The sequence below is a fragment of the Melozone crissalis genome, unplaced genomic scaffold, assembly GCF_028551555.1.
Source record: "Melozone crissalis strain CALT ecotype California unplaced genomic scaffold, PUWL_Pcris_2 ptg000014l_1, whole genome shotgun sequence".
Lineage (NCBI taxonomy): Eukaryota > Metazoa > Chordata > Aves > Passeriformes > Passerellidae > Melozone > Melozone crissalis.
Genome location: NW_026535792.1, coordinates 18,077,248 through 18,099,190, shown reverse-complemented (window position 1 = coordinate 18,099,190; position 21,943 = coordinate 18,077,248). Strand labels below are relative to the sequence as shown.

The 21,943-nt window shown below is 42.6% G+C and overlaps 1 protein-coding gene across 8 annotated transcripts in view; it reads right to left on the bottom strand.

Annotated features, from left to right (window-relative positions):
* The window catches only part of MYO9A (myosin IXA), a 143,865-nt gene that overhangs the window by 99,103 nt on the left and 22,819 nt on the right, over positions 1-21,943 (bottom strand). For 7 of the 8 annotated variants that reach the window (XM_054272505.1, XM_054272509.1, XM_054272506.1 and 4 more), the window contains exons 2-6: positions 14,231-14,325; positions 10,040-10,102; positions 8,295-8,394; positions 5,552-5,608; positions 1,713-1,810 (exon numbers count right to left, since the gene is read on the bottom strand). In XM_054272505.1, the coding sequence (XP_054128480.1) occupies positions 1,713-1,810; positions 5,552-5,608; positions 8,295-8,394; positions 10,040-10,102; positions 14,231-14,325 (413 nt within the window). The remainder of the gene's footprint in view (positions 1-1,712; positions 1,811-5,551; positions 5,609-8,294; positions 8,395-10,039; positions 10,103-14,230; positions 14,326-21,943) is intronic. The other variant, XM_054272511.1, reaches the window with a different exon arrangement.

Below are 21,943 nucleotides of genomic sequence, written 5' to 3'. Positions count from 1 at the left end.
AAATAGAAATCCTCCAGTAATCTTGATATGCAGATTAAATATTTATCATTCAATTGCCTAAATTAAGGGGTAGAGTGGGCATGGAAATGGAGGTGATCACTCTTAGTCCCCTGGGACACATTTTTTGGTCACCTTTTTGGATCTAGACCCAGCCAGGAACAAAAGACAGTCCAAAACAGCATAAATGCTTTTATCATATCTAAGTAACTGAGGCAAAGAAAAGATGTTACACTTCAAGTAAGTTTATCCAACCAATTTTTCTGTTTTGGAGGGAATTTGGTCATTTTTAAGTTATCTCCCTTCCAAAAAAAAAAAATGGGATCAGACACTCAAAGAATATCCTGAGTTGGAAGGGATCCACAAGGTTCATCAAGCCCAGCTCCTGAGCCATGGCTGACTTCAGCTATAAATCCTGCTTGTCTCTATTTCTACACTCTCTTGGGAACAAAAAATAAATAAACCCAAATGTGATTCCTAGCTATGCCACCAGCTTGTCTGGACACCTTCACCTCTCCAAGTCCTCCCTTATCTCTAAAACAGGGATACTGACTCCTTGTTGTGAATTTCAGGATGCAGTTTTATAAAAATTTCTCTTCTCTGTTTCTACAAAGGTGAAACTTCATGTTTTGCTACAAAGAAAACACTTTTAAAAGTATAGTAGTATTTAAAACATACTCCCTATGTCTCAACTGAAGGTGGTTCCTTATTTGTGCTGCAGTTGTGTAACGCCAAGTAAAATAAATCTGCTCGTGTAGTGAAGAATCCACTTCATTTCTGACACACAAAATTCACCAGGAGCAACTTGTGTGCCAAGAAAAATCATTGCACAGTAAATCAGAAGTGAGAATTTACAGCATCACCTGACTCTGCTCAGTCCTGACACTTCCTGATTGCTTTGCTCAGGCAATTAAAGCCCTCAACAGGCTTTAGACAAACCTCATCCTGATAAAGCAGCCTCTGACACAGAACATATTCACACAAGTCTGGATCCTTGGGTTTATCCATGTGTGTGAGGAAGATAGAGAAAAAGCAGTTTTAATTTCATAATTGATTTGTTACAAGTGAGGGATAAAGAACAAGCTTCCAAAATTTCTCAGTTGTGTGAAAATATCTTTGAGGTAATTTTTTATGTCGAGTTCTTCCCAACCTACTCAAGCCAAAAATCAACACAGGAGGGATTATTTTGTAGGTTTGGTTGGAGATGACCCTTAGGAAACCTCTAATTCCATGGTGGCAGTGGTGTTGCAACTCAGCTAAAGTCCAGTTTTCAAACCAGCATGTCCAGTGAATTAGCAAAAAAGGCCAGTTGGAAATGAGTCCACAGACCTAGAATTGCACACAAAGGGTTAAGTTTGATGAGGGATAATGAGAACTTCTGATTAAACCAAGCTCTGGATTCATGACATGCAGAGTGAGGCGTGATTATTCATGAACACTTGAGAAATACTTCAAGATGTCAACTCCTGCCAACGCTCCATTTGCATGAAGAGAATTGTTCAGCACAGCAATGATGATGGAACCACAGAATGCTTTGGCTTGGAAGGGACCTTAAACTCATCTGGCTCCATCCTGCCATGGGCAGGACACCTTCCACTAGAGCAGGCTGGCCTGGGACACCTCCAGGCATGGGGCAGCCTCTCTGGGATGTCCTGCCAGTGGAGGTGGCATTAAGCAGGATAATTTCCAAGCCATTAAGATGAAAATAAACTCACTGTCTGCGTGTCTTGGGCAGGAAGCCCACCATCTCCATGGCCAGCTGCAGCCGCTCAAAGTCGTGCTTCAGGTCCTCCCCTTCCACGGAGAAACAATCCTGGGGATCAAACACACAGAGGAAGCACTGACACCACCAACACCACATCAGCTCCACATGGCCAAATCAGCACTCCATAAACAGCACTGGGTGATCTCCAGGTCTGTCAGCAGCAACATTTCCAGCCTGGCACTGGAAATACAACATTTCTGGCGAATATTTTCTGGAGATACATCCTTGTTTCCCAGGTTTAACCTCTAAGGAAAGAGGAGAGCCACCCCATTCCAATGGTAGGGTGAGAGTTGGTCAGCGTGACCCTACACAGAAAGGATGGGAAATAACAACAAGGTGAAATCTGTTCCACATTTACAGGCAGTTTATTCCACATTCAGTCCTCTACCTAAGGAGGGAAATTCAGTTTTTAAATAGAATTCAGATAACTTCATGTAAATGATCAGTGCATTAAATCCTGTGTGGGAATGACAAAGCTTTAAAAATATTTCTCAGAAACTTTACTTGAACCACCAAGAAGTTATTTCAAAATTGGGAGAATCTGAAATCCAGGATATTTTTTACTTCTTGGAGGCTCACGTGCCTGAACAATTTAGTTTTTCCTTGATATCAGTCACTGACACGTTTGGAAAAATCCACTGACATTCCAGATCCAACCAAAGTTGTCCTGCACCAATATTTAGGAAACAGAAATGCTCTTTAAATTAATATATAGACCACTAATGCCAAATATCTTCCTACTTTGGCTCACTGTAGGCTCCCATGGATTACTTATTCTTCTCTCTGCCTTCCTAGCCTATATTTAATATTCTACCCATTGCTGCCTATAAAAGCTACTCATCTATAAATCAAAATTAGTTTATTGTTATCACACAATATTGTGCTATTTTAAACCTCAGACTATTTTATTAACACTTAAATCAAGGCTTTCTACAAGTAATTAGAGACTTTCAACAAGTTAATCCAAGTGTAAATAAATACAAATAAAAATTATATAAAATTCTATTAAAAGTTTATTAAAATAATACAAAATAAAAGTTGTAGCTGCAGTTGGAATTAATTAAGCAGCTGAATGCACATAGTTTATTTCAATAATTTCCTGAACATCATATTTATCACACAAACAAATGTGCAAAAAATTTTGCACAAGTAATTGGGAAAGTCTGCATTAAATAGGGTTATGTAAATCATTGAAAAGCCACTTGTACTCAGTGATAGTACAGAAGATTAAGCACAAATACAGAATACACAGAATGAAGTTATTTTCCATCAGCTTTGTGTTTTACAGCATTTAAAGCCTCACAACCATATCAATGAAGTTCTTCATCATTACAGCTATAGTTATAATTAGAGTGGAAAACTCTTAAGATATTTATTTATATTATTTATATATTAAAATGTTGATATTATTATTTTATTGTTTACATGTTTAAAATATTTATTGCAACATAGGAGGCACCCACACAACTGCACTAAAAGCCAGAGAAGTGCAATTGGACAAGAAAATCGAAATTTTTTTATCAATTGTCCTCAGGGACAAGTTAATGCTCCATGGGCAAAGTGAATTTGGAGCTGTTGAACAGTAAACAATTTAAAACCACGCAGAGCATCGATGAAGGCAGGGACTGAAATTCCAGGAGAAAATACCAGGCTGTTTTAGGGAACAGTCATTAGAAAAGGGCATTTTCACCTTCCAATAGGAGCTAATTGGAAACTTTAGGTGGCTCTCCTGCTCCAGAGCCACCCAAAGGGACACAACAATGACACCACCAAGAGCAGGGGCACCAGAGGCACCAGCACTGATTATTCACATCCTAAAATCTCATGGCAAGACCTTGTCCCTCCTAAGCTCCAACCTTGGCTTCCTCAGCCTCTGCCCTTCCACTGAGAACCCAGCAGAACTTCCCACCCTCCTGCACTTGGCAGGACAACACCACACCCACAAATCCTGCAAATTAGGCAGCTTTAAAGCTTTTGTTTAAAGACACCAAGTGGTGCTTTTAGTGGCACTCCACATTCCAGGAGACATTTTCATTTTCTGGCATCATTCCTCCAAAATGAAGTCACGAGTCAACAGCAAAATACCCCGGCCGACTCCGAAGCAGCACAATCTACGCCCAAGGCAATTTAATTAACGATTTACATAACAATTGCCCGACTCATTAATCCGCATGGAAAGACTTTTAGCAAATTCCCCGCTTAAAAGCGGATGCTCTCTGCAGTGTTCCAGCACGGAACCGCTTCCTAATGGATGATAAATGAAGGATAATTATAAAATAGAGGAGTGTCCTTGATATTAGAGCAGACAAGCATCACAAAGTCCATCCCCACAGACCTAATATCCTGCCAGAGCAATTAGTTTCCCAGCAAAAGTGAGTTCCCTGCTTCCTACAGTCACATCGAAGTGATCCATGGATTTCCATGGAAAATTTACAGAGGATAAAAAAGAGTTTCTTTAGAAACTTGGTGTCTGCAGCAGGTTGAGTCCATGGGTATGGGGAGAAGACCACAGTAGGTTAAAGAGTGAATCATCATCTAAAGCAATCAGGACTGACCACAGAAAATGATCCCAAATAAAATTATCCTAAATAAATCAGCAAATAATCAGCCAAATGGTAACAACACGTGGTTTTGTTGCACAGAATAAGGACACAGACATGGCAGCCCCCAGGCTGGCAGGGTGTTCTTGGTCATGTACCAAAGGAGAAGGTACCAAATTTTGGGGTTGTTTTAATTTTAATTCCTTCAGCAAATTGTCCCATCCCATTCCTAAAGCAATTAAGGGCTTTCCAACTGATAAAGGGTATTAAGGTCTAGAACAGCATCTGCTCACCACTCCCTGCTCCTGCAGGGCCCCTGAGGAAGCTGATGGATTAAGGATGCCAATCCAATATTCAATATTTTTAACCTTGTGAGGGAAACTCCCTCCTCCCCTCCTAAGGATTTGCAGGGAAATGTTGCTGTTAAGACACTTGTTTACCCGAGTGAATCCCAGCTCCTTCCCACATCACCTCTTACTCTCCCAGATGCATCAGCAAGACTTGGCAATCATCAAGCACACGGCAAAACAGGCAGGAAGGACAAGCAGCTGATGCCAAACATGCTTCCACATGCAGGACACACTGACAGGGAGCCCCACGGGACACACAGACACCCAGAGCACGATGGTGGTGCAGGAGGAGCCAGGAAGGGGGAGCAGCTTCACCATTCCCTTTTTTGGGGCGATCCATTTGGAAAGGATGATCATGTCAGCAGAAGTATTTTAGGAGAAGGAATTGTTTTTGCACTCTGAACAATATCAGGATTTGATTTTCTCACAGATGGCTGGGGGGATGTTTTTGGGTTTGTCTGTTTTTTCCTGGAAGCTGGAGAGCAGATACACCACTTCAACCAGCATGAACTGATGCATCTCTTGGGGCTTCAAGACAGTGATTTGCTGGTTTATTGGAATGGAATTTCAATTTTCACATTGCTGTCACATCACAATTTCCACATATCATCATGTATTCCATCAGGAAGGAATGAAAACCCCCTCAGTTTTCCAAAACTGAGGACTGCAGAGAGCTGACCATCTCCAACTGCTGAAGAAGCTTTCCAAATGGAAGGAACCATAAAAGGGAAAGGGGAAAAAAAATAAAAATCTGTACTGTCACAAGCAACACCACTGCAGGGCAAAAGGTGATTAATGGGTTAAACTTCATTGGATTTGGCTTTCTTTGTGTCCCTAAAACACTCAAGTGAGAGCAGCCCTGCACCAGCAAGATGGGAGAGGTGGGTTCTTGTACTGACCGGCTCCGAGTCATAGCAATAATCATCCCAGCTCTGTCTGAGGGGTTTCTTTGTCATCTGAAAGCAAGGCAGAGCGGGTTAAGTGCTGTTCCCACCCCAAACCACCCCCACCACCTGCTCCCTAAGCAGGAAAATTGTTATTCTGCAGAGTCATTGCCTGGTTTTATTTGTTTTCAGGGAAGGTTCATGATGCTTTTGCATTCCTGGTGCTGGTTCCTGCTCACAGTGCACCTCATCCAGCAAGGCCCTCTCATCAATAATCCTAATGGATACACTAAAATCTCTTCTTCTCTTCCAGAGTGGGAGAAACCCTTGGTTTATTTGGAGCTGAAGAGCCACTGATGCCAAAATCTCACTGAAGAACAAATTTGGTTTGTTCCTACTCTCAACCTCTGCTCCAGACAAACTCAAGTGCAGCAAAAGTGAGATTCTTCCAAGCAATACTCCAAAGCTTTTTAGGAATTTGTGTCTTTTCCAATCAGACAGAGATGGGGTTGAGAGAAGTCAAAGCATTACCAGTCCCAAGAGGGAGAGAGATGGCTCTGGAGCTCCTGAGGAGCTGAAAATAAAGATCTAAACCTGCAAATGGCTGTTTTCAAAATGGATAAAAGTTAACAACCAGCACAGAAAGTATTCAGTGAGCTGCAGGGTGTGCAGGGGTAGGGACACCTGCCACTGGTGGGGGGGAATGGAAAAGTCCTCCATACTCAGGGGATACTTTGAGTAAATTTGCATTTAAAAATAAATTGAAATCTTTCTTTTCAATCTGCTCCCTGCATATACAGAGCAGATTTTGGTTATGTATCTTAATAGATTATTTCTCATCTGCAAAGCAAACTCCCCTTTTGCTTTACATAACCCAACAAGAGCAGAGGAACCTGGGAGGAGGAAAGCAAAGCCTGACTCAGGACTGAGTCACTCCTTCACTTCAGGGGCCTGGTTCAATATTTTATGGCTTCTCTAGATGAATATTTAATTCTCAGTAAAACAGTTCATGTCTGAGCTGGTTCTTTTTCCTTTTAAAAAGGCAGGGTCTTCTCCAGGACACACTTAAGCAGAGACTGCAAATGTTCAAGGGTCATTTTATAATTTTTCTCTTAAATGTTTCCCAAGTTTCGTTTTCCATTTCTTTTTCCATATCTCCTTTTTCTCCTTATTTTCCTTTTCCTTTCTCCTGCAGGGCAGGGAAAAGCTGCTACTGCACTGTCAGCTGGTCTTCATGTGAAACCATGCCCAGACCACATCTAAAGGTGCTGTTTTTCCACAGTTGTCAGTGTTAACTCTAATCCTAAGTACTAAAAGTTATTTAAAAATCTCCCAAAAACTCAGATTGCCACTGCTGTCCAAACACTGTGTTCAGGGAAGTCCAGAGTCTGCTTCCCTGATCCATTGGACTATCTTAGTAGCCTTCTCCAGCTTACTTGCTCCATAGCACCTTAATTTAGATTAAAATAAACATTTCACCCTAAATTATAATATTTCTACTGTAATAGGAATATTTCACCCTAAATTATAATATTCCTACTGGAATAATGTGCTCCTCCCATTACATGCTGTTAGATTTCTAATTTTCTTTTCAATATAAATGCTCCTTAACTGCTATGTAAAAGGACTGCAATTAAAAGCAATGTTTTCAACTAACTGAAAATGACTGGATGGACCAACAAAACCTGGGAATCCAACAAAACATTCCATCTTGGCATCTTCCCACTGCAAAACTGTGGCACAGATGGTGCTGGAGATCACAGCACGTTCTCCAACCAACGCCTGAGGCACAGAGCCCCCAGCCCTGAGTGTTCCTCACTTGGGAATATTTCCCAACCCTGCCAGGGCTGTGTGGGAGTCATTAACATACAATGGATTTTGGTGTTGATTGCCTGCTGTAAAAACATTCTTAAAAAGTCCCTGGTAATTGAGAGCTATTCCTGAATGAAGTTATATTTCTATAAAGACTAAAGGCTATTTGGGTTGGGCTGTGGTTCCAAGTTTCTTTCCAGTTTAGGGGTTAAATCACTCTTTATTGCTCCTCATGTTTCAGCACCAAGAAAATTGAAATTAGTTAAAATCAACATGTAACTTAACTCCTCTTCACATATTCCTCCTCTTTTTGGTCCATTTGAAGTTCCTGCTTGCAAGAGTCACTGGATAACTGCCTAAATACCTCAAGTAAATCAGTTTATTATAAAATTATCATCAAGTAAACTGAGTTTATTTGGCTATTGGTAACACCTCATCCATCATTCATTCCCAGGTTTTCAATGGCTGCTGTGGTTTTAGTTATATTAGACTTGTTCTATTGTTAAAGTCAGAGGGTTGTGCTAAAAGCCAGCCAGAAGCTACAGAATTAGGATTTCCTCATGCAAGATGTTATAGCCCAGTATGCCACATCTTCCCCTCTCCTGCTCAGGAGGCAGATATTAATGAGTAAATGGCATTCACACAGAGAGCAGGAAATTCTGACTGTTTCTCCCTCCAGCAATCAAAAACTCAATACATTTAACATATCCCAGGTACAGAAAACACTGATTATTTTTTCCCTGAAACACTACCAGGTGTTCAGATTGCTCATGCACAATTATTCCAATGACAGAAGACTTCCTCTAAACCATTAAAACCAACTTTTACTACTCCACACCTTTAAAAACCCCCACTTTTACTACTCCACACCTCTTCTTTATTAGCATTAAATATCAGCAGAAGAAAAGGCAAGACCAAGGATTGCATTCCTGTATAGAACTCCCACCTGGTTCAGGTAATGATATTCCTCTGGCTGTTTCAGGTGAAATGCTGATCTCTCCTCCTCACTTGCTCCTGCCAGGAGGTAATAAAATACATGGTAGTTCCTGGTGACAAATGAAAAACAAAAGCTGTTAGACTCGAAAATGAGCAGCAGCACTGAGCAGAGGCACACTGAAACCTCCCAACCTGATTTTCCAGCTCCCAAGCTCAGGCCTGACACCGTTTAGAGCTGGTCTGTACCTGCTGTGCAGGGATGGAACAGATTTAATTATGTCATGGAGAATGAGATCCCCCTTCTCCATCCAAGGACAGCCGCTGCCCTAGAATCTACTGGAAGGATTTCTAGCTGGGATGCTCAGGGTTTCCTTCAGAACCATGTGCAATGCCCACATATTTCACAGAATCCCATCATCATTTAGGTGAGAAAAGAGCTCCCAGACCCCTGAGTGCACCCTGTGCCCAAACCCCACCTTGTCCCCAGCCCAGAGCACTGAGTGCACCTCCAGGAATTCCTTGGGCACCTCCAGGGATGGGGACTCCAAACATCCCTGTGCAGCCCCTTCCAATGCCTGACAACCCTTTCCATGGAGAAATTCCTCCTGGTGTCCAACCTGAGCCTCCCCTGGCACAGCTTGAGGCTGTTTCCCCTTGTCCTGTACCTTGTCCCCTGACTGTCCCCAGCCTCTATTACAGCCTGACCTCTTTTATTAGAATCACAACATATTTCCTTGCAATGCAGAAATTATTAATTTCTATGCCTTACTACCATTAAAAAGGCAGCAACTTTGCAGTTGCAATTCCATGAGACATGACTGAAAAATCTTCAAGTATTCAAAAACTCAAATATTCAAAATACCTGAATATCACTAATGCTAAACCCACCCCAAGGGACACTCATCTGTTCTGCTTCCAGACAGATTAACACCATTTCTTTCTAAAATTAAAGCTGTGCTTTTATGTTGGATGTTTTCCAAGAGGATCCAAGTTTAATCATCTTGCAACACCCAAGAGGACGTTTGTCAAGGCTGTAGATGCTCTTTAACTCCAGGAACAGCCCTGGAGCATTCCAGAAAACTCACACATCTGTCTCCAAAGGGAAACACAGCCAGAAGTGCCAAGAGTTGAAAGGCAACTAAAGGCAGCAAAATTATTTAAAAGTGGAATAATAATTACTGAGTGAGGAGAGGAATATGCAACAAAGAATATGCATCAAATTAGGAAAGAACACACTTCACATAAGTTCATTCTCTATATAATTTTGGCTTTTTCTAGAGGCCCCTCTGAAGGCTTCAGTGAACTGCAAAGAAGAATGAAAATACCACGTTTTTCTCCTAAAATGACATATTAAGCAGTTCATAAGTTGTACAAGAATGAAGTGGTACATAATAATCTATCTGCCATAAAGAAAATAAAATGAAATGTAATAAAATATTGTAGTGGGAGGTCCCCTGCTCATGACAGGGGTTGGAACAAGATAATCTTTAAGGGTCCCTTTCCAAATACAGCCTATTTTATGATTCTATGGCGAGTCAAAGACTTTTGATAAAATAATGGAATTTATTCCCTCCATTAGCACATTTCTCCCTAAACAACAAAATACTCAAATATAAAATGCATCATTAATCTCTGCAGCACAGGGTTAAGAGCATGAAAATCCTGATCCCCTATGCCAGCTCCACCAGGGATTTAAGTTATCTGTGCCACATAGAGGAGTTAAACCCAAGCCTTGGGCAAAACAGAGGCACCCACCGCTCGTTGTGCTCCTGATAGACCAGCCGGGACTTCTCCAGGAGGTATTTTTCAACATAAGCTCTGCAAAGGAAAAAAATTAAAGCATTATTCACTGACCTGATGATACTCAGCTTCAATGAACACAGCTTTACCAGGGGCTTCAGCCTTGCTATCCACACAAAGAAGTTTCAGCCTTGTTTCACTTAGTTATATAAATTTCTTCCTCAGCAGAACAAGCCCAATATTATGTTTGGCTTTTGAGGTTTTTTTGGTTTGATAGCAAGCCAAAACTAACTTGGATCTGAAAAACATGATCTCAGATGCCTCAGCCTATGGGCAAGAGAAATGTTGTCTGCAAGGAAGGAGCTGGGATCCCTATTTCATCCAAAGCCAGCAAAATCCCATTGCCTGCAGCCCAGGAGCCGTGCACATGGAAATACATCTGTGAGCACAAGTGTGCAAGAAGCCATTTAGCTGCAGAATCAATCCCTAAATCCCCATTCCCTCTTCCAGAAGAGCCACTTCTCACCAAAAATTTGGGTTATTAACTTCTGGCTCCAGTCAAAAAAAAAAAAAATAAACAATTGCAAAAGTTCCTCATTGCAGTTTACATTTTCTCCTAAGAGCCTCCACAACAAACACACTCAATCTACATATTAAATACTTTTTTCAGGTTTGTCAAGTTAAACAAAGCTTCCAGAGGTTTGTTTTTTTTTCTTCCAAACAAACCTAACCAGTAATGACAGGGATTTAAAAGCTGGAGTTCTAGGTGGCAGTTTGGATGGTGGAGCTGTGCTTTGCTGGTGACAGATGTGCCCAGTGACGTGGAGCTATGGGGGAATTGGGAAATCCTACAAACCTCAGCATGGTGGGACAAGGAGGGGCTTTCCTCCACCACAGATGGGAAAGCCAGATCTAATTATTACCTCCAGCACAACTTTCTCCCTTCCTTCCATAAAAACTAAACTCTAAATCATTTGGACACGCTGCAAAGGTTTTGTGAAAATTCTTATGGCAACTCTGGAAGTGGCAAATCCAACTCCCCACTGGATGATCTCGCTGGACAGGAGGAGTGAAGGAAAACACACAGCAAAGCTGTATTCTTCTTTATTCCCTGGGAGGAAGCTGTGAACAGTCTATGAATATCACTCAACCACAGGTTGATGGAGTTTTTATGTTCCCTTTCTAACCTGAACCCAATTTTTCCTTCCCAAGCCATGAATTCACTGCAGGGTCAGGGAACACCTGAATGAGAGATCCCAGATCCCACAGGATAATGGCTCAGACACTCCTGTACAAGAACCTGCACCATGTCCATGCCCTTGGCATTCCTCCCACCCCAATCATTTCTGCTGTCATTATAAACCACCCCAAAAATCATTCTTAGGCAATAATTTAGATTGGAAAGGTCTTGTGGAGGTCATCTGGTCCCAACCACTAATTTAATTTATTTATTTATTTCAAATGTTTATTTTTACTTTTAAAATTTATTTTAGAAAGTTTCCATATTTTAAATTTTATATTTTTTTTTTTTTTTAATAGATGAAATTAGAATGCAATTTTGGTAAAATGCTCCCTTGCTGAGTGCAAAGGTCACAATGAATCCATGTCCCAAGAACAACATCTGTCTCCTCTTGTAAGAGGATAGTGAGTAGGAAAACCAGCTTATGTCTTAAAAAGTTGATATCTCCAAATTTCTTTTTATTTCCCATTGTCAGCTATGTCAGTTTGACCTTTAAGAGCAAAGAAAAGGATCTATAAAGGAATGACCTTGTGTAAAACACTGATTTAAGCACAGAGAGCCTGTATTTCACAGGGCTTTGATTTAAACCCCTCCTAGCTGGCTCTTCTGCCATTTCATGGCTCCTGTCAGGTGTCAGAGCTTTTGATCATCTCATGGGGACTGAGCAGGTTGCAAAGAGCTTCCTCCAGGCCTGGCTTATCATGGATTAGCACATCCAAAATTCAGGAACTCCTGGGAATGCCCTGAACTGCAGCACAGCTCCTGTTCCATCAGTCTGAGAGACCATCCAAGAGTTCATCCTACAGGGAGGGCTTGGGTCCTGCTCAGCCTCCTGCCTGTTCCATCCTGTTAGGTTTTGGGTGATTATACTCAGAGGGGCTGCAAGCAAATATTCAACTGCTATTTTCAACCTCTGAAGAGAGGAAATCTCTTATTAGGGGCTGCAATTTATAATTCCATTACCAAAGCTACTGATAGGCAGAACACAGGGTGATAATTGATTTGGCTTGTGCTAAAAAAGTATAGGCTAAGTTTTTACAAAAATCTTCTTGCACAGGAAAGAACCAGAGGCTTACATGCCACATATATTTTGTTTTTGAAATGCATACATTTTTCTTTCAGTATCTTTTCTTTTCACTGGGGGAGCACTGCAAGCTCATAGCAGAGTACAGTCACATCACACTGTGCAACCAAAGACCAAGAAAGCTAATTTCTAAAAAAGCTAAGAAAACTCATATTTTATGAACTAGAATACAGGAATATAATGTTATTTGCATATCTCTGCCAAATAAAAATAGAGGCCATAACCACAGTGCAGCTACATCATGCCAAGGTAATACACAGTTAAGGCATTTGTTGGATTCTTGTTACCCAGGAGGTATTAAAAAAATGAGGTTTATCCTTGTAAGAGAACTGTGCAGCAGAATTAAATAAGGGGAAAAAGAGCATCAGGTTTGATGTGGGATGCAAAACCAGTGGGAAAGGACGTGGAGTACCCAAGCTCACTGAAAAATTAATGGCAGCTCTTTGTGTGATACTGTTCTGCTGGAAAAAAAGAAAGCAAAAAATTCAAAAGCAATTCTCTAAATTAACAACAAAGTCCCAGCAAGAGGTCTCTTAGCCAGCTGCAGAAATTACACAGCCGCTGAAATGCTGCTTCTACTCCTCATTTTTCCAAATGATTCAGTTCACCTGGACAAAAAGAGGAGTTAACAAAGCCCTTCCCATTTACAGCTCCTTGGTGATGATCTGGTGCCATGGAAATTATCTGAAGCCACAGAGAAAGTTGGGTTTAGGTGGTTCCATCCCTGCCATGGACAGGGACACCTTCCACTATCCCAGGTTGCTCCAAGCCCCATCCAATCTGGCCTTGGACACTTCCAGGGATGAAGGGGCAGCCACAGCTGCTCTGGGCACCCTGTGCCAGAATCTCACAACCCTCTCAGCTAAGATTTCCTTCCCAATATCCCATCTGGGGATATCCCACTTTCCCTCTGGCAGTGGGAAACCATCCCCCACATTTCCTGTCCCTCCAAAGTCCCTCTCCAGCTCTCCTGGAGCCCCTTCAGGCCCTGGCAGGGGCTCTGAGGTTTCCCTGGAGCCTTCTCTTGTCCAGGTGAGCACCCCCAGCTCTCCCAGCCTGGCTGCAGAGCAGAGGGGCTCCACCCTCACAGTATCTCCATGGCCTCCTCTGGGCTCTCCCCCAGCTCTGTGTCCTCCCTGTGCTGGGGCAGCTCTGCAGGTGGGGTCTCACCTGAGGGGGGCAGAGGGGCAGAATCCCCCTTTTCCTGCTGCCCATGCTGAGGATCAGCCCAGGTCAGGGGGAGTTTCTGGGTCCCCAGTGCACATCTCCATGAGCTTCTCATCAATCATCACCCCAAAATTCTTCTCCTCAGGGCTGCTCTCAAATTTCCAAAGCTGAAATAAACTGAGGAGAACCACAGTGGAGACAGACCAGGATCTCCTTGCAATGACCTGGGAGGAAGAATAGCCCTTCCCTGGTCGAGGGTGAATTAGGGAGAGATTTGCAAGGAGGGAATTGGGCAAAGAACAACAAGAGTGTGGCTCAGTGGCCCCCAGAAGTCCAGCCAGAGATTAAATCCTTCCCTTGGCTTCTGAGTCAAACCTTTCACTCCACATCTATTGCTCAGCCCCTGCCCAGTCCCAGCTAAACATTCCCTTTTTCTGCCTTAACCCTGTCTGAGGAGGAGATGCTGCTTTTCAGGTTCATTAAAAATTTGACATCAGGATTATGGAGAGGCTCAGCTGGCTCCAAGGCAGCTCAGGTGTATCCACACCTCAGCACCCATCTTGGATGCACCAACATTTCCATACCAGCAGATTTTCATAAGCTAAAACCTATGAATTTTTATTTCCTATCTCCATTTTGGGAAAAACATTACCAAAGCAAGAACACCCTGTTTAGGTTTGGGTACACCCAGCACCCTCCCCCTGTTCCCACTTACCCTCTCACAGTGCCTGTCTCCTGGTAGTTCACTTGGATGAATTTGCCAAAGCGACTGGAGTTGTTGTTATGGGCTGTTTTTGCATTCCCAAATGCCTGTGAAAAGAGGGAGATGCCATGGTTATGCTGGAAAATCCTGATTCCCATGGGCGTCACTCACAACCAAACTTGGGGGATTTTCCTATCATTTCACATCAAAAACAGGGGATGGGGAAGGTTTCTTGAGTGGTTCACAAAATAATCTAACAAGGTGTTGGGGACCAAGTTCCTTTGCAAGCTGGTGTTCATGAAGACAAGCTAAACACTGGTTAAAAATAAAGCGTGAGCTGCACAGAAGAGATTTAATGTTTGAAGTTATTACAGTCTGCATTAAAGCTCTGCTTTATTCATTTAAATAAATATACAAGTACACTGCTCCAACAGGACTCTACATTTTAATGAGCTAGAGGAAGCTGCTTTTTAATTATATGTGGAATTAGGGGGGAAAGTGCTTTGAAGGCTACTCAGACTAGATAATGTCATACACAGCATTGGCATAACCCAGAGTATTTGCAGCATTTCAGACACCCTCGTTTCCATTTGCTGCTGTTGCTTTTCCAAAATCAAAATGCTTTTAAGTCTTTATTATGCAAAGCTTTTATTCCATCCCTGTCTTACCAAAGCACTGACTGAAGAGAGTAATTTTTGCCATTTAAAAGAAATCTCTGAACTGAAACTGCTGTTTTCAGTTGTGCCTAAATCATTTTCGTAATCATCCGGACCACGGTGACACAATCTGCCAAGCCACCAGGTCCAATTAATGCTTCATTTATTAAACCACTTTTCATAATCACACACCTTTTCTTCTAAGTCAAATTTATTTAAGGTAATTATAATTTCAGAGATAATTTCCAAGTGTTGCTCATGTATGGGCATTTTGTGCTGAGGCTTAACATCAGAGCTCAGCTCCCAATAGATTTATTCCCTGCTCAGCTGTTTATTAGAAAAGATTAAAAGGGCTTTCCATCTATAATCTGAAGCTTTTCAAATGACCTTTGTGGATTTAACTTCCCAACTAAAAGCAGAATATAAAGGCCAAATGAAATGAGACCTTGGAGAAAGGGTATTGGACACGTCCCGTCCGTGCATGATCCCGTTCCCTTCCCAGGCTGATTTATTTCCCAAATTGCTCAGATTTAATGATTTAAGAACCCACAGAGGTTTGCCATGGAATAACAATGTGATCTTTCCCCCTATCTGAATACAGGGATTTGTTTAAACTCCAACTCTTGCATATGAATCTGCTTTAGTTGACTAAAGCAGGTTCTGGGAGGGCTGAAACCTGCCGAGCAAACAGGTTATTCTGGAGGGATGATTCCAGAGCTGCAGCTCAGGAACCCTGCACAGGAGTCACATCTTTTCAGGCTGTTCACACTTTTTTCTTACTAATTCACCCCAAAAATCCTCCCTGCACCCAGCATCCCCCTCAACCCACCCCCCAGAGGACATCAAAGGCACCCACACCTCCCCTGAAGCCCCAAATCTCTCCTGGAGATGAAAATCCAGTCATCCTCTCCCCAAACCAGGAATTTTGATATTAAAAACCAGGATGGTGTTTAAGATTTCCAAAGGATTTACCTCCAGGTATTTCAGAGAGCAGAGACACAACAAGAAGGTTTTAAGCAGAATATTCAAGACATGCAAGTGCATCACCTTATATTTAGGTATTAAATTGTATTAATTAGGTTACAAGCATTTCTCTGCTATGGGATCACTCATGTTCTAGGAAAGCAGTGAGATAAAATTTCTATACACCTAATTAACATTGCTTGTTAGAGAAGCAGCAAGATGAACCTGAACAGACCAAACAGGAGGCAGCAGAGTTTTTTATCATCTCATATAATAAATTTTCATAAAATTTTAAAAATTATTTAAGCAGAGAACAATATTAAGAAGATTTCTAGTGTGATTCCCTGTCTTTCTACCCGAAGTTATCACTCACAGAGACAAACAAGGCCTATTTATTAGGATTTCTTTGGGGAGAAGCCTTGCTCAGGAATCAATCTTTCTTATTCTATAGCAAGGAAATTTAAGAGAAAACATTTCAAATATAGGAGTGGGGAACAGCAAGATTCCTCCTTTTTTATGAGCTTTTTTGGGGATGAATGTGCCAGACCACATGATATGTTATAACCCAAATGCCTCCAGAAATCACAGCCCATAATGTTCCTCTTTCATGCATTTTTCTTTCGTGCTGATAGAAATGAGAAAGGTCTTTGGATCCCTTCTTGTGCAAACTTCGGGTGACTCCAGGCCTGGCACGTTGGGAATGGGCCAACAAGTAGCTGGAGAAACGTCTGGTGTTTGATTTGAGACAACTTAATACATTTTTGTTTGCTTTACTCACAGGGTTTCTTTAGCAGGACTGTTGGGCTATAAAAAAGTGCTATTAATTCAATTTATACGTGTCTAATCCATACAGACCAGACCAGAACACCCTGTCCCTTGCAAACGGGGCAGAATATAATAGCTCAAGCTCAGCAAACGAGTTATGACTTCTCTAAAACAAATTATCTTCTGTTCATTTGATTGCCCTTTACTGACTCATTGATTCGAGGCTGCTGAGCAGCTCAACGGCCAAAACTCCAGAACAGCATTCCAAGGATTCTTGGGGAGACCAAAGCTTTTACTGGCCAGGGCTCAACATTTGGAAGGAAACAAAATTCAATACGTTCCTCTGTAGGAGCTGGGAGTCCCTCTGGACCTGGAGGGTGATCCAGCAGTTTGGAGGAGGCAGGAGAGAGCAGCTCCATTCCTCCTCCTCCTGCACAAAGAGATGCCTATCAGGATGAGGGAAAAAAGGGATTAACAGTTTCCTGGCTAAATGCTCCACGTTCCTCCTGATCCCAGAGGCTTGCAGCTTCCTTGTTCTCCACTGAATATTGATGCAATCTGGATTAATTCCAGATTACAGTCAGAATACGGATTATTTTAATGTCTTTCCTGAAGAGAAGTTATTTTCCAAACCTCAGCAACTGGGAAAACACCGTGGTGACTTGTTCTTATCTGGCAATAAAACACTGTTCTATAGATCATCCAAACTGAATGTTATTCCTACACAGAATAACAGCAATATTCTCCTACAGAATAACAGCTGCATTCCCGTATGGAATAACAGCTTCTGTGGTAAAAGAACAAGTGGAAATACAGACCTTTGCCAGCATATTTTAGGTCCTCAGGCCTAAGAGGAGCCTTTAGCCCTCACCCTTGGAGGGAAAAATAAAAATATCACGTTCTCTTTGCTGTATAGGATAAAAAATATATTAATACACAAGAGTTTTTAAATGGTTCCCCGCTAACCTGAAATATAAATTGAATTTTTTAGAAAGTCATACCATGAATATGCCAGGAGAACAGCAAGTTGACTGCTTAAATCTCAACTATGTCATTGTGGAATACTCATATTAATAGTAATATTCCATTGAGGGGCATGGAAGGGACTGGGAGCAAAACTCCATCAAGCTCATTAATGCCAGGGAGAAGAAACAGGTTAATATCAGACAAGACAGTGATGGAGGATTCAAATTCCCTGGTTTACTGTGAAATTTGGAGTTCATTAATCAAATGTATTCATAAAGTCTGAATGACTCCTAACTGTGTGAGCACGTTGGGAACAGCTTTGCTAAAATCTATTTCCCACCAAATAACAGAAATACAGAAGGGGCTGGAGCCCAAGGAGGGGCTGAGGGAGCTGGGGGGGCTCAGGGGGAGAAAAGGAGGCTCAGGGGGACCTTGTGGCTCTGCACAGCTCCTGACAGGAGGGGACAGCCAGGGGACATCAGGCTCTGCTCCCAGGGAACAGGGACAGGAGGAGAGGAGAGGAAATGTCCCAGGAGAGGTTTAGGTTGGATAACAGGAAAAAATTTCCACATAAAGAGTTGTCAAGCATTGGAACAGGCTGCCCAGAGATGTGGTGGAGTCCTCATCCCTAGAAGTGCTCAAAAAAAGATTGTATGGGGCTATTGGGGACATGGTTTGGTGATGAACATGGTGGTGTGGTGGTGGTGCTGGGTGATTGTTGTATTGAAAATCCTGAAGGCCTTTTCCCACCTTCACCCCCAAGATTCCATGATGTCCATCAGATGTGCATTCCCATGCTGCACCCACAGCTCCTGGTGGAGAAACACAACGTGTGCATCCACAAAGAGTGGTGGATTCAAACATCCCCTGTAATTTATTTCCAGATCTGAGGGCTGTTTATCCCAATATTCTATATGCTATTCTTTGGGAAAAAAAAATCCATAAACACTTTCACTCCAAATTAAAAAAACACACAGGGAAGAAAAAGAGTGTATTGGAAATTTTGAAATTAAATGGGTTTTTTTTAATGTGTCCAGGGCACTCTACATTTCTTCCTCCTTCTGCAGGATGATAAAGATCATTCTCCCTAGTTTTCATTCCACCTGAAACCAAGCTCCCAGCACTCTTCTTCCCCTGTTACATTGCTTTTTAACAGAAATATATTGAATTATGTCCAGAACATAAACTGCACGTACACTACTTAAGTTAGAGCTGTGCTAAATCTCTTCTCATTATTGCTCCTGTCCTGGGAAGAGCTTTTAAACCTTCAGCTCCCACCTCCTGATAAAATCATCCAGCCCAAACTGATCTGCTAAAACAACCCCACTTTGATGGACCTCTCTGACTTTAATTCCCATGAGGAGTCAGCTTGATGCAGAGAGATCCCAGCCCCTGAGGAAGCTCCAAAGCACAAAGGTATGAGGTACAACTCGAATACTGCAAAGAAAAAATAGCTTTTATGGGAACCCCTCAAGCTGTGGTTCAACAGCAATACTGAAAATCTAATTTATAGCAGCTAAACCTGACTCAAAGCACCAACACCTCAGGGTTTTGCTCTCTCGGTTGTGGCTCCGTGTCCCACACTGACAGAGGAACCCAGCTGTGGCCAAAAGCACAAACCACAGATTATTTATAGTGTTTGTGCTGCAATGCCCCAGCCTGCCCCACACTGACCTTTAAAGCCCTGCAAACTTTCCTACCTCGCTGTTCTCTGCTCCAAGGGGCCACTGCAGCACCTTGAAGAGCAAACATGGGGTTTCCATGTCACACAAGGCAGAACCACAGCGTGGTTTGGGCTGGAAAGGACCTGGAACATCATCCAGAGCCACCCCTGCCATGGGCAGAGACACTTTCCACTACACCAGGCTGCTCCAAGCCCTGTCCAACCTGGCCTGGAATGCTTCCAGGGAATGCCACAGCTGCCCTGGGTAACCTGTGCCCAGGGCCTGCCCACCCTCACAGGGAAGAACTTCCTAACATCCAATCTAAATCTCTCCTTTTTTAGTTTAAAACTGTTCCCCCCTTGTCCTGTCCCTCCATCCCGTGTCCCCAGTCCCTCTCCAGCTCTCCTGGAGCCCCTTCAGGCCCTGCCAGGGGCTCTGAGCTCTCCCTGGAGCCTTCTCCTGTCCAGGTGAGCACCCCCAGCTCTCCCAGCCTGGCTCCAGCCCTCAGAACATGTCTGTGACCTCCTCTGAACCCTTGAATCAAAACACAACAAAGCAACTTAAATTCAAGGTGTATAATGACAAAATACCTTTTTTTTTTTTGTTGGTTTAAAAATTGGTGATATTTGTGTCCAACATTTTAGAGAAAGCATGTCCTGGCTGTGGGCATGAACAGAAATAATCCTACACCTTTGGCAGCAAACACAGCAGAACATCTCCTTGGTGGTGTTTGCTTCCTGTGGTAGCTGGATTTTTTTGCTTATGAGCTTCTCAAACCCGTGGAGTTTCTTGTTTATTCCCATAAAATCAATATGCATTTTTTAAGCAGGTGCAGCAACCAAAAGGTGCACACCTGTCCTGTCCCTGCTCTTTGCTACCCACACAAGAACCTTTCAAATACATGACCTACAAATCCTTCAGATGGGGAAAGTCCAGAGGATAAAGACACCAGGGAATTCCTGATGAGACCCTTCCTCTCCCTGCTGCCCCTATGGAGAACAAGGAGAACAGGTCCATAAGGCTTGCAAAGACTGCCCAAAGGGCCAAGACCTTATTTAAGGGGCCTCCTCACACCAACCAAACATACAATTTGTTGCATTTATGAAGTTTAAAATGCTCTTCATCCCTTCACTGACACTTCACTGTCAATGACAGTGCAGCCACCACTACAGGGAATTAAACTCTTCCAACAAAAAGCACACCAAATCCTTCATTCCATAATTACAATGACTGAACAGCAGCCAAGTGAGTTCTACCCATTAACAGACAAACCCCCTTGTGATTAAACTAACGTGTAAAATACAACCCTCATGGTACAAACTATAAAACATCCTTTTAAATATTTTTTTTTCTCATTACAGACAGTTTATGTCAACTAAAAATGTTTTGTCATGGTAAGACACCTGCACTGACCCTACCTGAGGTGAAGACTGGGATTATTCAAGGATAGCACTTGAATAATCCCTGGGGAATGTGTCAACATGCTGGAATGGAGAATCATGGAATAGCCTGAGGTGGAAAGGATCCACAGGAACCATCGATTCCAACTCCTGTCCCTGCATTGGACACCAGTATAAATCCCTGTCCCATCTGCTGGGCTCTGGCAGCCTTGGGGCCATGGCCATTCCCTGGGGAGCCTGCTGAGTGCCTAACCCTGCTCTGGGGGAAGAACCTTTCCCTGATATCCAACTTAACTCTTCCCCACAGCTCCAGCCATTCCCTCAGGTCCTGTGTCTGCTCCACCACAGAGGAGCTCAGTGCCTGGAGAAATTAAACAATAAAGTTTTTGCAACAACTTGTCTTAAAATACAGGCTCAGATACAAATATGGAAGAGAAGGACTTTTAATGGCAAAGCAGCAACTTACAGAAGGTTCAGGAGTCAATTTAGTTGAAGTGCCAAACCAGAGCATCATTATGGGGTAAAATACTGAGATAAACCCTATAACCATCACTACAACACACCCTTGTTTGGGAGATAGGATGCAGGGCTCTATCAGCTATGTAAGAAATAGGATTTAGTGTCTGCATTCCCAGCAAACACTTCAGTGTTGGCAGAATATCCCTCCTTTTCCCATACTTAAGCACAGCATCAGACCACTGCAGCTCCTTCCTTTCAAGTGATGCACTGGAAAAAAAAAAGGAATTGCCATGAAACCACAAAGCAAGAAAACAAAACCCCAAAACCCAAGCAAAGCCTCTGACCTAAGTCCTCTTCCCAGACAGGGCCAGTTTTCCTACACAAGTGCAATAATGGGAAAAAAAAAGCCCAGCTGAGCTGGCAGCCACCAGCAAACACCCCTACAACAGATCCTGGAGGCACAGGCTGCCAAATCCCCACGGTCTGGCCGACATTCCTGCTCCTCTGCTCAGACATTCATGTTTTTGTGAGCAGGGTGGACAGCCCTGGGAAGAACAGCCAAAGGCTCGTGTTTTCCAGCAAACTCGCATGCATTGGCCAGCAAATATTTGGGTGGAAAAAAGAAATCTTCATCCTAGGTTGAGCTTTGGATTTAAAGAAGCATCCCAAAATGAAGTTGGGGAATTTGGTGCTATTATAGTGTCTCTCCAACTCTCAACATTCATATTCTGCAGCCAAAGAACAAACTTTACTCTGTCAAATGCAGGCAGCAAGTGTCTAACAGGTGCCAGAAATGAGCAAAATCTCCTTATTGGTGCTTCAAATGATTTTTTCATGGGATAAAGACATAAA